The sequence below is a fragment of the Lissotriton helveticus genome, chromosome 10 (genome assembly GCF_964261635.1).
Source record: "Lissotriton helveticus chromosome 10, aLisHel1.1, whole genome shotgun sequence".
Taxonomy (NCBI): domain Eukaryota; kingdom Metazoa; phylum Chordata; class Amphibia; order Caudata; family Salamandridae; genus Lissotriton; species Lissotriton helveticus.
This window is the reverse complement of record NC_136071.1, coordinates 83870535-83886748: the sequence shown is the minus strand read 5'-3', so window position 1 is coordinate 83886748 and position 16214 is coordinate 83870535. Positions and strand designations below refer to the sequence as shown.

Below are 16214 nucleotides of genomic sequence, written 5' to 3'. Positions count from 1 at the left end.
GGTCTGCGGTGAGTGTGAGACCCGAAAAGGCAGAAGTCGGGAAGGAGAGGCTGCGGGTAATGGTGTGCACGAAAGTGAATGTGCACAAATGGGGCCATGCGGTGGGCGACCAAAGCAGAAGCGGCTGGCAGAATAAGCGGGCCAAGGCCGAGAGTCCACTGGGTGCACGCGTCCTACCCGGAAATGACTGGGGGATAGGTGGGGAATGGCATGGTAACCTGAAAAAAAGGTGGGTGTGAGCCATGTGAAGGGGTCTGCGGTGAGCGCGAGACCCGAAAAGGCAGAAGTGGGGAAGGAGAGGCTGCGGGTAAGGGTATGCACGAAAGTAAAATGTGCACAAATAGGGCCATGCGGTGGGCGAACAAAGCAGAAGCGTCTGGCAGGATGGTGGTGCCGGAATAAGCTGTGCACATGTCAGGCCATGCTTCGAGTAACTTATAGAGATGCGGCTGACAGGATAGTAGGGTTGAGAGCAAAAGCGCCGAAGGGGCGCCTGTGTATATGCTGCTAATAATTAAAAAATGCATATGAGAACTGCATTATCGCAAATGATGGAAAAGATATCTCACCTGAAAGAAAAACAAGAAAGGAAACAAGACGGAGGGCATTGCTGTGGGGAGGGGGGAGGAGGAGAAATGCACACGGCGGGCAGGGGAGGGGGCGGAGCGGGGAGAGCGGCATGAGGGTGTGAAGCAGCCGGGGCCTTTGAAGTGAAGCTAAGCTTCACTTCAAAGGTGTGGGAGGAGTGCGGCTGAGGGAACAGACGGCGATTTGGTGATGTGCACGCGCATTTTAGGTCAATGCGCTTGCGCATTGACCTAAAAGCCACGGGCACAGCACCAAATCGCCGCAGTTAGGTAAACTTTGTTTAAAGCCCTATAGTCTCGCTTCTCTCAATGCGCATGCGCATTGATAGGTCACGAGACCTAAAAAGGGAGGTACGGGAAACACAGCATTTCCAACAACAGTGAGCTTTAGATTTCTATAATTGAGTAGATAGTGCTCCAAACGGCACTGGTTTTAAATACCATTTATTCCGTGGAACTCCAGAAGGGGCCATTCCCAGGTGGCAGGAGCACGCATACATCTTCTGCCCTGGTTCATGGGTCAATCACTGAAAGAGTGGGTTGTAGACATGCATCGCTCACAGCCGGCGCACACACCACAGATATGCAAGGATGTCAGAAGGCACGTGTCAAAAATATGTTTGAAGGCCCCACACGTACTCAGATCACACAGTTTTTACAGTATGTACACAAATGCAGAGATGCCAGAAGAGGCGCACACACATCACAAGAGACAAACACGTCACATGCGGCACAACCATCACATACGCCTGAACTTCGTCAGAGTAAAAATATTGGATAGCAAGCACACCTGCATGACCGGGGTTTGATCGGGGTCGAATTTAATGCTCTACACGTAATAGTAACAGTTGGGAGGATTCCCGTCTTCTATCCGTACTGGCGTCAGGACCTGCAATTTTCAGTTATTAGCTCGCATTTGGTTCTGGATATACTACTGTTCCGCCAAGACCTAATATACCCTTACCGGGTTGGAATTATCACCGGCGTTGGGATACAACTAATCTTGTATTCAGCCATAGAGCCATGAAGAGTCGGAGAACACTGTTTGTCTGATGAAACACGTGTCGGCTGGCTGTGTTTGTATTTTGTTTGATGACCAGTTAAAGAAAGAAAAAGACTTCAACGTTTGATTGGTTGCATTTGCTTTCGAATCATATCCACATTATGTACTGTTATATTGTAGGAGTGCGTGTGTCTGCTGCTATTTGTATTTGTGTTTGGATTGTCCTTCACAGATTAAGAGGTTTGAGGGTCTCCCCTTCCCTGTCAGCACCATACCAAATTGTGTCCACCCTAATACCTTACGTAAATACTAGCTGAGCACCACTACTTCCTGTCTACGAAAACCCTGTTCACTTTACACCATGTGCTGCCCTGGGCTTCAGTGGCCCTGCTCTGGCTTGGTACAGACTCCCAAACTGGAGGTCACTGGTAGGTCAGCTCCCGGGGCAGCCAAGATCTCGTGTCAGACAGGGCGCAGTTCATAGTAAAAGGGAAGAAGAACTCCTCCTCAAGCCAAGCTTAGGAACTCTAGGGAAGCTGAAAGTGCCAGGACTGGACAGGCTGCAGAACTTAATCTATTCTATGCAGGGCTCAATTTGAGCAGGTGGTTTCAGGTGCTCAGCACCAGCCCTTAATTGTCAACACCGGCACTTATGAAAGTCTGCCACATGATGGCACTGTCTATTCAATTTAGAGAGGAGCACAGCAACAGTTGTTTATTATGTAATACACATTTATATACTGATATTATATTATACCATAAAAATAACTAATACCTTCCGCTCAAACCATTTTTTAAACTTTGGGATCCTGAAATAGTCTGAACTGTCACACTTGTAAGAGTGTTATGCTTAGTAGTTGTGTTGGAACTGTCATTGGCAGCGCTGGCATGGGTAATGGGTGGGGCAAGCTGCAGTGGCCTCTTAATGAGTTCCCTGGCACTTATTTTTCTACAAATTAAGCACTGATTCTACGCGTTTACTTTGGCAACACTGGTCTGAGTAGACATGCAATATACATACATGCCAATGGCGTACATTGTATTGTGTGTGGGAGGCAGGGATTAGAGAAGTGGTGGATACTCACTGGGCCGGAGTAAAAAAAATCTAGCTATTGCGTCAAGAATTTTCAATTCTCTTAAGGACACGGAGGCGAGGATTATGCTTCACTTTCTTTACTGAAGCAAATACAGCAGCCAATACACTTTAAACTACATAACCCAGAAGGTATACACCTCCTTCTCTGCACCAATCACCGTTCACCCATAACGTATATAACATTGTGATACGGCAGTCCTTCCTCTTTCTTTGCGAACCAACAACTTAAGTCCATGAACCTCCAAATCATAGAAATAGCAACGGCCAGCAGACATTGTCCAGAAATCAGCACTCACGAACGAAGATGAAACTTCTCTGTTGTCAACCTAAACAGTGGTAACTGTCTTTCAAGACCCTTCAGGTCATCTTGGTCTCCGCTCCTGAAAAGAAAACATAGGCCATAAAATCCCAGTATCAGGAAATATGTCATCAGCATTTGGGGCGAAAGGTATAACAAATCACAAAAAACATGTGTTAATACAACAGCTTGTAATCCATATCTCAAGAATAACAGTCAATAATATGGCATATCACATCCTAGGGTGGAATAATCCTCGCCTCTGTGTCCTTAATAGATTTGAAAATTATTGACGCAATAGCTAGAATTTTTTTTATTCTATATCAGGAAACGGAAGCTTCATAATATGCTTAGTTTAAAGTGAAGCCACCACCCTAGATGCAACATCAACAAGTGCCTTGTGATAAAATACCTTGAATGTAGAATCAAAAGACCAATCCACCGCAGCCATAATGTCCTCCAAACGAGAACCAGTAACAAAAGCTTTTGAGGCCATTGCCCCCCTCACTGAGTGAGCCCCTAAAATGGAGACATCCATACCAGCATCAGACAACAACCATCTAATTCATTGCGCCAAAGTTGCAGAAGAGACTGGGCGGACAGGTTTCTGCAAGGAAATTAACAATTGACCTGCCACATCATTACTCAATTTACGAGTACAATCCTCGTAGCATTTTAAGCATTTCACAATGCATAATTTCTGATGATGTGGAAAGGCAGGATAACTCACACATCTGGAATTGGTCTTAGTACCCTGAGAAATTTTAAAAGAGACTCCAGAAGGAGTAAATACTCTAGCTGCCAAATCCAGGGCCTTTACATCAGAAACCCATGTGCAAGAAATAAGGCACAGCAACAAGGTGAGTTTCACCGACAGTTGCCTACGCGAAAGGTCTTCATTCGTGGGCTAATCCCTGAGAAAATGAAGCACATTGTCTACATCCCATACCATGGAATTTCTAGGTTTTAATGGACTAACCAATTGAATAGCCCTCAACAGTTGACAAGCAAGGGGATGTTCTCCTACAGGTTTACCATCTAGATGAGGATGATCGGCCGATATGGCCGAACGGAAATTATTAACCGTTCTATAAGCCTGACCTTGACTTGCAACATCCAATAAAAAGTTAACAATCATACGGATAACTGATCTCATGGTATCCACTTCTTGTTCACCACACCAACAAACCCACTTACACCGAGCTGACTCATAAGGTTTGTGCATAGAGGGAACCCAAGATTGAAACAGGAAGAACATTGCGTCCTGCGAAACTCCTGGCACGTGCCAGCATCTCCTGAAAGTCTCCAGGTCATGAAGGACAATAGACCCTGCCACACTAACAGGTGTGGCAACCCCATTGGATCGACAAGAAGATCCGGAAGTGAGAGAAGTCTAACTGGAGGGGCGCATGACAGAATTAATGTCACTGGGAACCACAATTGTGTCTTCCAATAGGAAGTGACTAAAATAATCTCTGCTCCCTGATGGTGAACTTACACCAATGCTCATTGAATCATGGAGAACGGGGGTAATGCATAAAGCCAACCTGTCGACCAAGACTGAAGAAAAGCATCCGAGATGAGCATCTGGTGATCCGGTCTCCAGCTGTATAACAGGGGCAATTGTGCATTCAGGCAGGATGCAAATAGATCGATTGTGCATGGTCCCCACTTCAAATCCAGTTGTTGAAACACCCTTGAATGAAGTCTCCAGTCCCTGGAATCCTGAAGAAAGCAAAAATTTCAGTCCGCCGCTACATTGGAACTGCCTTGACTGTATTCCGCTGTCCTGAAATGTGATGTTGCAGGCAATAATACCAAAAGTCCTTGGCTATTTCCACCAGGAGATGGGACCTCATGCCACCCAAAAGATTGATATATCTTACCTCAGACACATTGTTCACCTGTAATAGGATGCAACAACTCGTTTTCTTCGGGGCCAGAGTCTAAATGACAAAAGAACCCACTAGGAGTTTGAGACAATTGATATGAAGCTGAAGCTTCTCCGGGGACCGTCTGCCCTCTTGTCTTTACCAATCCACAAAGGGCTACCCAGCGACAACGACTGGCATCCGATTCTATTACCACCTCCGGAACTGATGCAAAGATTACTTTGCCGTTCCATGCATCCATGTGATCCAGCCAATAGGACATTTCCATCCTGGCTTCTGTAGACAATGCAATCTGTTCCGAGTCGGTTAAATCCTTGCGGAGATGCAATATCTTCATTCGTTCCAGGGCCCGATAGTGAAGAGGGCCCAGAAATATATTGTTTGAATCAAGGAAGCCAAGAGACCCACCAGTCAAGCCTGGATCCTCAAGGATATAGTCGGAGAGGCAAACACTCTCCTCAACACCTTCTTGATCAAAATCCACTTGAAATCCCCAAAACTCCATAGTTTGGGAAGGGACCACTACAGACTTGTCCGTATTGATGACGAACCCCAAATCCTGCAGGAGCTGAGTTGTCCAAGACAGATGAAGTAAGACCAAATCCACGTTCTCTGCCATGACCAGAATGTCATCTAAGTAAATAATTAGACAAACTGCCCTTTTTCCAGAGATACTGTATCACTTGTCCCTTCAACTTGGTGCAACACAAAGGAGCGGATGAAATGCCGAAAGGCATGGCGACAAACACGAACCAACCATGGCACCTCTGAAACTAATGAAACCTCCTATGAGGTGGAAATATGGGGACCGCTAATTAAGCGTCTTTGAGGTTGAAACGAACCATCCAGTCTCCCTCCAATAATAGATCCCTCAACAAGTGTATGCCCTCCATCTTGAAGTGGCAATACACATTCCAAGAGTTGGATTCTTTGAGATTTAAAAGTAAGCAGAACCCTTGATCCTTTTTTGGACCAGAAAAATAGTGCTCACAAACCCGTGAGGATGTGGACTTGATTCTGTTATAGCCCCTTTCTGCATCAGCGACATAACTTCATTGTTTATAAAACTGCTCTCTGTTAGGGAAAAATGGAGAGGGTTCGGCCTCTGTCTCTGGGGGGAGAGGAGTAGAACTCCAAGTGAAAACCCTGAACCGTCGGAAGTACCCATGGATCTTGAGTTGGCATCTCCCAATTGTGATGAAAGAAACGTATCCGTCCTCCCACCCAAACTTCTGACGAAGGAAAAATCTTTACTTCTGTATCAGGTATCACCAGAGGTGTTTCCTCTCCTGTTTCCTTCAAGGTGTTGTCGACCTCTGCCACCTCTATTTTTGGTGGGATAGAAATTGGAGCGGGGGGCTTTCCCACGTCCTCTGGCCGCATATCCTCTCGAGGCCAGGCGCCCAAGCTCTAATGCTCTTGACCGTTTATGCGCCCCGTCGGGCGTTCTCTGGCACTGGGAAGGGCTTACTCCTGGAGCACATACTGATAAGCTGATTGGAAAACAATGATGTCTTGTCACCTCCTGTAGAAAGAGGGTTCTTTCGATAAAATGATGATTCTTCAGCAGGGTTAGGTTAGAACACCTTTATTAGCTACATGCGTGATATATAGCACAACAACCATCTCTTGTAACATAGGTGGCAAGAGATGGTTCTTCCGTCAGTATCGTCGCCAAATGTAGAAAGAGGGTTCTTTCGATAAAATGATGATTCTTCAGCAGGGTTAGGTTAGAACACCTTTATTAGCTACATGCGTGATATATAGCACAACAACCATCACTTGTAACATAGGTGGCAAGAGATGGTTCTTCCGTCATTATCGTCGCCAAATGTAGAAAGAGGGTTCTTTCGATAAAATGATGATTCTTCAGCAGGGTTAGGTTAGAACACCTTTACTAGCTACATGCGTGATATATAGCACAACAACCATCTCTTGTAACATAAGTGGCAAGAGATGGTTCTTCCGTCAGTATCGTCGCCAAATGTAGAAAGAGGGTTCTTTCGATAAAATGATGATTCTTCAGCAGGGTTAGGTTAGAACACCTTTATTAGCTACATGCGTGATATATAGCACAACAACCATCTCTTGTAACATAAGTGGCAAGAGATGGTTCTTCCGTCAGTATCGTCGCCAAATGTAGAAAGAGGGTTCTTTCGATAAAATGATGATTCTTCAGCAGGGTTAGGTTAGAACACCTTTATTAGCTACATGCGTGATATATAGCACAACAACCATCTCTTGTAACATAGGTGGCAAGAGTTGGTTCTTCCGTCAGTATCGTCGCCAAATGTAGAAAGAGGGTTCTTTCGATAAAATGATGATTCTTCAGCAGGGTTAGGTTAGAACACCTTTATTAGCTACATGCGTGATATATAGCACAACAACCCACGACCGCTCATCCTGGTATCCCCGCAGTAACTGCCACTTACAGAGCAGCAGAGTTCGAACGAGAACTCCAGGATAAGTAACGTGCCACATAACAAAAGCGCAAGAGGGCAGGCGCGCGGAACACACAAGCTATCCTTTAAGAAACAAGGACAACTTGTGACTATAACACCTCCTGGTACGTGCGCATACCGTGCAGAGCCAGAAAGAAGTCTTTCCATAATATGCGTAAAGCGCGTCTGTCCTGCTCCCGTCCGCCAAAAATATGGGCGGCAGCAATCAGTGCACGCGCACCTACACACATTTGCCCGTCTCATGCACTTGCAGTAACACCACACTCACACACAATAATAGAAGGATATAAGCACCTACCTCACTGCTGCAGCAGTAAAAAAAGAGGAAGGACTTCTCTATCACAATGTTATATTCCTTATGGGTGAACGGTGATTGGTGCAGTGAATGAGGGTGTATAACTTCCCGGTTATGTAGATTATTAGCGGGTGTATTTGCTTCCGTAAAGAAAGAGAAGCATAATACGAAGCCTCCGTTTCCTGATATAGAATTACCTTCTGACCCACATACCTTACCCTACACCTTTGTGCCTGTGACCTATCCTGCGTGTGCACTCAATGAACGTGCGACGCAGTAGGTGCCAGTATACTCTTCCGGGTGATACTGCCTCACTAAATGTGCACAACATAACATAGCGTGTTACCTGTCCACAGCACTGGCTCTGTGAGCGGTGACATGCAACACCTTCTCATTGCCTGTGCGCTGCATCCAGGCTCAGTGTTGTACTTATCAGCGGCGCTGTACGTTTCCTGACACAGTCACAGAGCAGTTCTCTGAAGCAAACATATGTTCTATCTGTCCTCACCACAGGACCTAATGCCCCGCTGCTTTTCACGAGCTCCGTGCTACACCTGAAACGTGCCACTGCTCACTCAAAGGAGCTATCCTTTATACCTATTGGTGCTTAGTTCCGCAACATGGCTCAGTGAGTTAAATGCCCGCCATGGGTCATGGTTCTAAAGAGTTTGGGAAGCACTGACTTAGAGGGTTGCAGTTATTAGGAATAACTATTTTAGCTTTCCTGTGAGTATTGAGGAACTGTATGCATAGATTCTGGGAGGCCAGAATTTCCCATACTGGCCTGAATCTTTGCATACAATTCCTAGAATTCTGAGTTAACCCCTATGAAAGAGGAATACCTGCATTAGTGAGGGTGAGTGAGGGGGATTGTGCATGGTATTGTCTATTGCATCAGGCGGGGGAGTATTTCACCTTGTCCCTGTGCCTTGGCTGAGGGTTGGACAGGTTCCGGCCCTGCAGCCCATTCTGTAGAGTGATTTCACTGCTGAAATTTCTGGCCAGTAAAAGCGGGTCTGCTGTTCCAGTCCCTGGGAAATCTGGTTGTGGGAACATCAACTATCTCATAACTGTTCCAAGCAGTGGCATAGCTAGCCCTTTGGTCGTCCGTGGGTGGGCAGTCGCAGCCGGCACGACTCACGGGTGGGGGGGCGTGGGGTTGCTCGGGGAGGGGAGAGTCACGCGGGGAGAGGTTAATTTAATTTTTAAAAAAAGATAGCTAAACTTACTTGGCAGGGTCCCACGTCTTCTCTGCTCTCCTGCTCTCCAGGAACAGGAAGCAGAAGCGGGCAGCCAGGCTCCCTCCCTCCCCTAAGGAAATCATAACACTGCTCAAGCAGCGCTGTGATTGGTCGGGACGCCGACCAGCCAGGATGTAATGGCCCGGCCATTTCTCCATGTAGTCTGCATGCAGCCTACATGGAGAAAAGGCAGAATGCGCATGACTGGTTTGGATGGCCCCAGAGCACCGACCAAATTAGTCATGCCCACTCAGGAGTGGGCACCCCACTCCTCCCCTGCCCAGCCCTGCTCGTCGCAGATCAGACCCGCCCACCCTCAACCAAACACTTCTTATTTCTCGCAGTGCAAGAAGCAGAGACATAAAATGGTTGGAGGCGGGGGGAGGAGGGTGCTGGCGAGATTACTCCTTTTCGTTTGTTCTACCAGGCGTTTTGGATTTCTGCCAAGCTAGGGGCTGATTTCACTGTGGTGGGGGCTGATTTCGTTGATGGAGACCTGCGTGTGCTTTGAAATAAACAAAGCAAAGCGAATTTCATTCAGCACACGCTGGTTCCCATCAAGGAAATCAGCCCCCAGCTCAGCAGCATTCCAAAACGCCCGGTACCCAGTCCGGCCCTGGCCGATTGAAGAGTGGCTGGGGGATGGAGGAGGCATTGCCGCACCGAGATGGCTGGTAAGAGCGGGGAGTGGCCGCTTCACCAAAAACTTGTGCCTCTTGGGGCAGACCACCCCCCCTTGCTATGCCACTGGTGCCAAGCGGGATTCCGCACTGGAATTCTGTTCCACACAAATTGTATTCAGGGCCACGATGAGGCAAAGATACTGCAGGTGCAAGCCGGTGGCCATCGCTAGAAGGCCTTTCTGCAAAGCTTGCGGGAGAGCTGTGCCTATCACCACACAGGCCCAGAGATGGAGAGGGGTGCCTGTTGTAACCAGCCAACTGCAGCATTGGAATAATTCCAGTTCCAGCCTTTGCTATTTTAGGCCCAGATTCCTCTATCTTAGTCGTAGGTATGTGGAGGCAGTGATGAGGCCCCAGTTTTTCCAGAGGCCAAAAAAGGAAGGGGATGCAGTGTGTGCAACAAAATTCGTTGTATTTATTTATATGTTTATTTACCTGTTAAGGTCCGTAATCCATACATTACTACCCACCACCCTGCCCCTCCCCCTCCCCAGGTCACCGCCCGGCAGGTACTCCCACTACCGACCGCGGCTGCACACTAGCTGTGTTCAAGTGTTGACCTCAGCACTTGTTTGCACATTATCTAGTCTTGGGCTAACCATTTAATCTCCTTGCGTGGTTTTAAGGCATTATGTGAATCGCAGCGCATTGGTATCACGGAGGGGATGCAAGCATGCCGGCACTAGATGGCCTAAGCACTCTGGCCGAACAGCAGTCACTGAGTTATAGGCAGGGCTAATGGAATTATGCGGCAGGGGCGTGCCAAATTATGTGGCAGAATTGAGAGTAAATTATGCGGTAAGAAAAGAGAAATTATGTGGCAGAATGCGGCACATTTTTTGATAATATTCATAATTTTGTCGTTTTTACACTTGTTAACACTGTCTGGTCTTTGCCTGCACCTCATTAGTTCCAGTTTTACACACAAGTAAAGCAATAAGCAACAGAAAGGCGACCAGTCAACCTTCACAAAGGGCCTTCCACTGCGTAGCAACACGCGTTGCTACATTTTTTGTAACTTTTGAACTGTTTGAGCTAGAAACTATTTTTTTTGTTAAAATCTGCAGATTAACCAGCAGATGATAAATCATGTGGCAAATGCGGCAACATTTTTACGCCACAGCTGCACAATCGCATCATCCCAGTAGCCCTGGTTGCAGGCAGCACAAGGCGAGGGGGGCTCACGCCGGAGGGCTCCTGTATCCTTGCACGGCCAAGGCACCGAAAACCCACCCTGCCATTAACCGCATGCGCGCTAGCGGTTTGCGCGCTGCATTTTTTTTAAAAACGCGTTACATGACGAGCTGAGCTCGTCATGAGCGTACGAGCGTCGTCACTCATGACGAGCTGAGCTCGTCATGAGCGCGGAAGGGGTTTAGCACTTATAGGATCAGCATCAACTAAAGCTGCGGAACGCTGCAAAAGGCGCCGTGATTGAATGAACGAATGAGAGCATTTATAGAGCGCATTCACAGACTCCCTTCAAATGACGCTGAGTGGAGTGAGTCCCCCTCAAACATAGGGACATTCACATGCCCTCCCTGCTTATCATCTTCAAACCTGACACCGGTTCATGCGTGTAGCTCAGTGGTGGCAACATATGGTGTCTTGAAGTGACCCTAGTGTGACCAGGCCTTTTTACCTGTGTTGCAAGACTGGGAGCTCACTGTCCCCCTGGATTAAAATTCCTCTGCTTATGATGAGCCCAGAATACTAGCGCCAAGATCCCAAGCGCGTGGAAGAATGAGTGTTGTGTATGAAAAGTGATTATATCTGTCTGTATACACTGTGGCACTATTTTTGTCTACAAACTTTTAACCTACATTTCTTTTGTTCTTTTGGCAGCAAACTATTACAAACAGCGTGACAAATTCCACCTTTACTGGCAGTGGCTACTACAGGTAACCTTAACCCCAGTGTTTCCCCCTTCTCCTGTATGTGTGCATGCTGACTGGGTTTTAAAAGCAATGTATTCATTTGATTTCATACATTGTCACCTAAGAAACTATTACCAACCTCATCTTATTTACAGTGTGAGCCCATGGATGTTAATGCCACAGCATGCTTAGTCTACCTGACACTTAATGGAGCCAATGAGGGGACTTTTATTTGTTCTTCTCTCGAAAATACTTAGGGTACTGATGTCTGTATATGGAGTTTTTCCCCTTATTAGTATAAGGGTGTAAATTGCGCACCTATCGTATATGATTTATGTTTTTTAATTAAGTGTGTATCCTTGGTACAGATACATATTGTATTTATTTTTAAATTTTTTAATGAAATGATGTTCGGAAGAATAATTGTGTATTTCTTTTAATAAAAAAAATGTTGTACTAATTTCTGCTTTTGGCAGTTCTTTGTGTTTACAATTCGGGCTATATTGTTTGTTTCTCTGAATGTAGGTTGGAGTGGCATGGACTATGAATACACTATGCATGTATAAGCCAGTGTGTAGAAACCAAAGGACGAATTTATTTTTAACTTGTCAAGAGTACCCTACTCCTTTGGTGAGGCGAAGGGGTCCTTCTCTTCTTTTGTTTGCTTTTATTGTATGGTGCCGAGCCTTCACAATATCATCATCATCATCATCATCATCATCATCATCATTTTATTGTGTGATTAATTAAAATCTTTACAATATTTGCAAAAAATAAAAACAACACAACAACAAATACAAAGGGCTAGTATAAATGAAGTAAAATCAGAATAGTCTGTCTCACAAAATATCCTCTCTGTGGTCATGTATCTTAGATTAAAACATACTGGGTTTGTACGTATCAAGTCTTTCGCTGGATGACCTTTATCACCTAGTGATCAGTCCCTGATCTACTTTTTGTTTGTGGCGGCAGGTGCCTTTATCTATTCCGAGTCTTGTAACAGCTTTGTTACCTTCGCCATAAATTTGACTCCCCGGCATGAAAGAATAGGTGAGACACCACTCAGCCAGCATATCACCGCCTGCCTGCAGGTACGGATCTTCAATGTGTTGAAAATTTCCCGGAGATATCTTCTTCTTAGAGCCTGCAGTGCTGGGCATACACATAACAAGTGTGTCACTGTTTCCTTCTTGTATCCGCATAATCTGCAGTTAGTGCTTTCAAGTTGATGTTTCCAAGAAGTGCTTAGATCTTTTGAGTGGTGCATACCAAGTCGATAGCTATCAAGGATTTTTTTAAATGTTGGCAGTAGTGTAAGGCTAGGTAGACTTGTGGTTTTTGGGTGGTGTACGAATTCACTACTATCCAGGCGTGTCGCCGTTTAGTTAAGGTTCTTTTGTCTTTAAGCAAAGAAATCCTTTTTGCTGATCCATTTACTACTTTACAGAACTGCTTGTGATCGATATTTTTTTTCCACACTTCGTGTAGGCCCAATGTTGTCAAACTCGTGCTGATAAATTTTCCCCATTGGGTGGTATTGGGCTTGGCTTCCTGAAAGTTTATTTCCTCCCAGCATAGATTGTCCAATGACTCACTAGGGGCAGTTCGGAGCTAGTGGCAGAATTTTGCAAATGTGGACATCGACCTGATTTTTTGGTTTTGCAGGCCAAATTCTAGGCGAACTTGGGCTGGCGCGGCTGCGTATGGCAACCCGAACACAACTTTATATATTTTATTTTGTAAGTTGTTTAGTAACGTTGATTTACCTTCGAGCCATGCAATTAGTCCATATGACAAAGTTGGTATGATTTGTGCAGCCATTACTTTGAGTAAGTGCATATAATTTGGACCTCCCACTGTTTTTTGCAGTTGCCTATATGCTTAAATTAATGATTGCGCCTTCCCTCTTAATACCTGTATGTGCCTTTTTTTTGTATTGCCCCGCTCAATGGTCATCCCCAAGTATTTGTATGAGGCCTGCTCTTCAAGAACAGAGTTGTTGGTTGACCATCTATATTTTAGGTTCTTCCCCTCCACAATTCGGAGCACTTTTGTTTTGTCTTTGTTCAACTCCAGGTTTTCTTGTGCTAAATATGAGGCTAACATGTTTACTAAGCGTTGCAGACCAACTGGGGTTTTGCTTAGTAAGACTATGTCGTCGGCGTACTGCATTATGGGCACGGGAACATTGCCGAGTTTCGGTGCGTGACTTTCCGTTGCGTCTAAGTTACTTCCAATGTCAGCAAGATATAAATTAAAAAGACTGGGGGCAAGGACGCAACCTTGTTTTAAACCGTCCTGTGTCTCTATTTTGTGAGGGAGGCTGGTTCCTTTCCCTTGTTTGACCTTCGCCCATGTTTCACTATATAGGCTGGTTATTGCTTTTATTAAGTATTCCGGCATCCCCCACTTTCCTAGTTTACTCCAAAGCCTAGGCCTGCTTACATGGTCGAAAGCTGATTTTATGTCGACGAAACAACCATATAGTTGTTGTTTTCTTTTTTGGGCATTTTCCGTTAGCAGGCCCAGGGTGACCAGGTTAGTGCTTGTCCCCATCCCTAGTCTAAAGCCAATTTGAAACCTGGGAATTATGTTGGTTGATGTTTCCCAGTCCTGCAGCTCTTTCAACAGGCATGAGGCGTACAACTTGGCTTCGACGTCTATTAGGGAAATTAGTCGATAATTTCCTGGGTTTTTCCGGTCCCCTTTCTTATGGATTGGATGGATGATAATTCCTCTCCATGTTGCCGGAAGAATTCCTTTTTCAAGATATGATTGAATAATGTTGCTAAAAGTTCGACCCAGAAGTCTATGTTTGTTTTATAGACTGCTGTTGGGAGACCGTTCGGTCCCGGTGCCCCCTCTGGTTTTAATTTTTGGATTAGCCTTTTTATTTGGGCCCGGGTGATCAATACTTCTTTGCCTTTGAGGTTTGTTTCCAGAATTACGCTGTCATGCGGTCTTGAGCTGTCACTCAGTGTTGATCTCCATTGGTGTCCCTTGTGTTTTTTTTTCTGTTCTTTGGGGTTCCTTTGTTAAGTAAAGGTTCTTCACGTGTATCCCCCATTCCTTGTTGCTGATTCCGGAATCCTGTTGCAATGCCGCTACCAAGTTTAGTTCATTAATAATTGCCCAGAATTCTCTGGAGGATGCTTTTTTACTTGAGATCAGTAGCTTTACCCAAACCCGTTCTTTGTGTTGGGCTTTTGCTGTCCATCATTTTTTCCTGTAAACCTTTCTCATGCTTCTGAGCTCAATGGTGTTTAAGCATTGTCCCTTTGCAGCCGATCTTTGTGCCCTGGCCAATTTTCTTTTTTCTTGTTTTAATTCTGCGTTAAACCAGGGCGCTTGCTTTCCTTTTGGATCTCTAATTGCTCTAGGCTGGACTGAATGTTTTTCCTTAAGTTCCTCCAGCACATTTTCCCAGTTGTTTATAGGGTTTCCGTTATCTAGGCTCCCAAGTTGTAACATGAAATTACTTGCTGTGGTCAAGATTTTCTGTGTTTCTCCACCCCTTCATTTTATTTTCCACAGGTTAAATTTTTCTGTTTGTTCCTGTAATGAGCTTATTTTCTCTGCTCTTGGAACTGCGATAGCCATCCTAGTGATTTGAGGGAAGTGATAGCTTTCCAAGCGCTGAACTATTATATATTCCACTATTGAATTTATCAGGCTCGCACTTACCAGTGTGAAATCTAAAGTCGATTTAACGTTGCCGCTCACGTAGGTGGGGCACGGCTGGGAGTGGTCTTTTTTTTTTGCTGTTAAGTATTGTTAAGCCCATTGAGTTTATCTTGCCCCAGTCGGCTTGATTGGCCCAGAATGCTACCCTTTTTTCCCTGTTCGTTCCACCCCTATCAGTGCTAAGTAGATTAGAATTAAAGTCTCCCGAAATTATCATGGAGCTTTTTGTATTAGTTTTTTGTAAGGTTTTAATGAGTTTGAACAGTATTTCAAATTTTTCCTTTTTTGCTTTACGGTCTGGGTGTATGTAAATATTTAAAAGTAGCAATTGATACTGGGGCTGTATTGTTATTTTTATGACTTAAACCCAGTTTAGCCCAACGTCCAATATTTCTTGATTCCAGTTATATTTTTGAGAAACGAGGATTGTTAGACCACCTCGTGGGTGCCCATATTTTGCGTGCCTCTCTGCGAGTATGTGATGGTCCGTGAAACCTGGAATACCTGGATGGTTCAAGTTCCAGGTTTCTTGTAAGAGTATTATGTCCAGTTCATAAAAAAAGGTTTGCGTTTCATGGTCCTGCTCCATGCTACTAAAACCATGCACATTCCAAGAGCATAAGTTAATTGGTTCTGCAATTGTTTCTTCCTTCTGCCAGAGTTTTGATCGTTCTCTGGCTGTGGTTGTTATATCTGCTCTAGGAACACTTTTCGCTTAGAGCTGACGGGATCCATGACCGGATGTATGACATTACAACGCATGCTTTTACCACGCATGCCTTTACAACACGGTTTTTACAACGCATGCCTTTACAACGCATAGTGCTTTGGGGCGCTGGATAGTGAATTGTTTAATTTACTATTCCAACTACAGTCCCCGTGGATAGTAGGGAAGGTGTTGGATAGTAAATTAAACCTATTCCCTATCCTAGAGCGCCTCCCAGCGCAATGCGTTGTAATGGTTTGCGTTGTAAAAGTTGCGTCGTAAAGGCACTGCGTGGTAAAAGTTGCGTTGTAAAGGATGTTTCCCTCCATGACCAGTCTTGGTTACTGCAGTGAAGCCGATATGTGATTGTCTGATTTTTTAAAATGGTTT

At 45.2% G+C, this 16214-nt stretch overlaps 1 protein-coding gene across 1 annotated transcript in view; it reads left to right on the top strand.

Annotated features, from left to right (window-relative positions):
* Positions 1-16214, top strand: part of LOC144785054 (UNC93-like protein MFSD11) — a 180508-nt gene that overhangs the window by 80994 nt on the left and 83300 nt on the right. The window contains exon 3 of the mRNA XM_078664169.1: positions 11403-11458. Coding sequence (XP_078520295.1) covers positions 11403-11458 — 56 coding nt within the window. The remainder of the gene's footprint in view (positions 1-11402; positions 11459-16214) is intronic.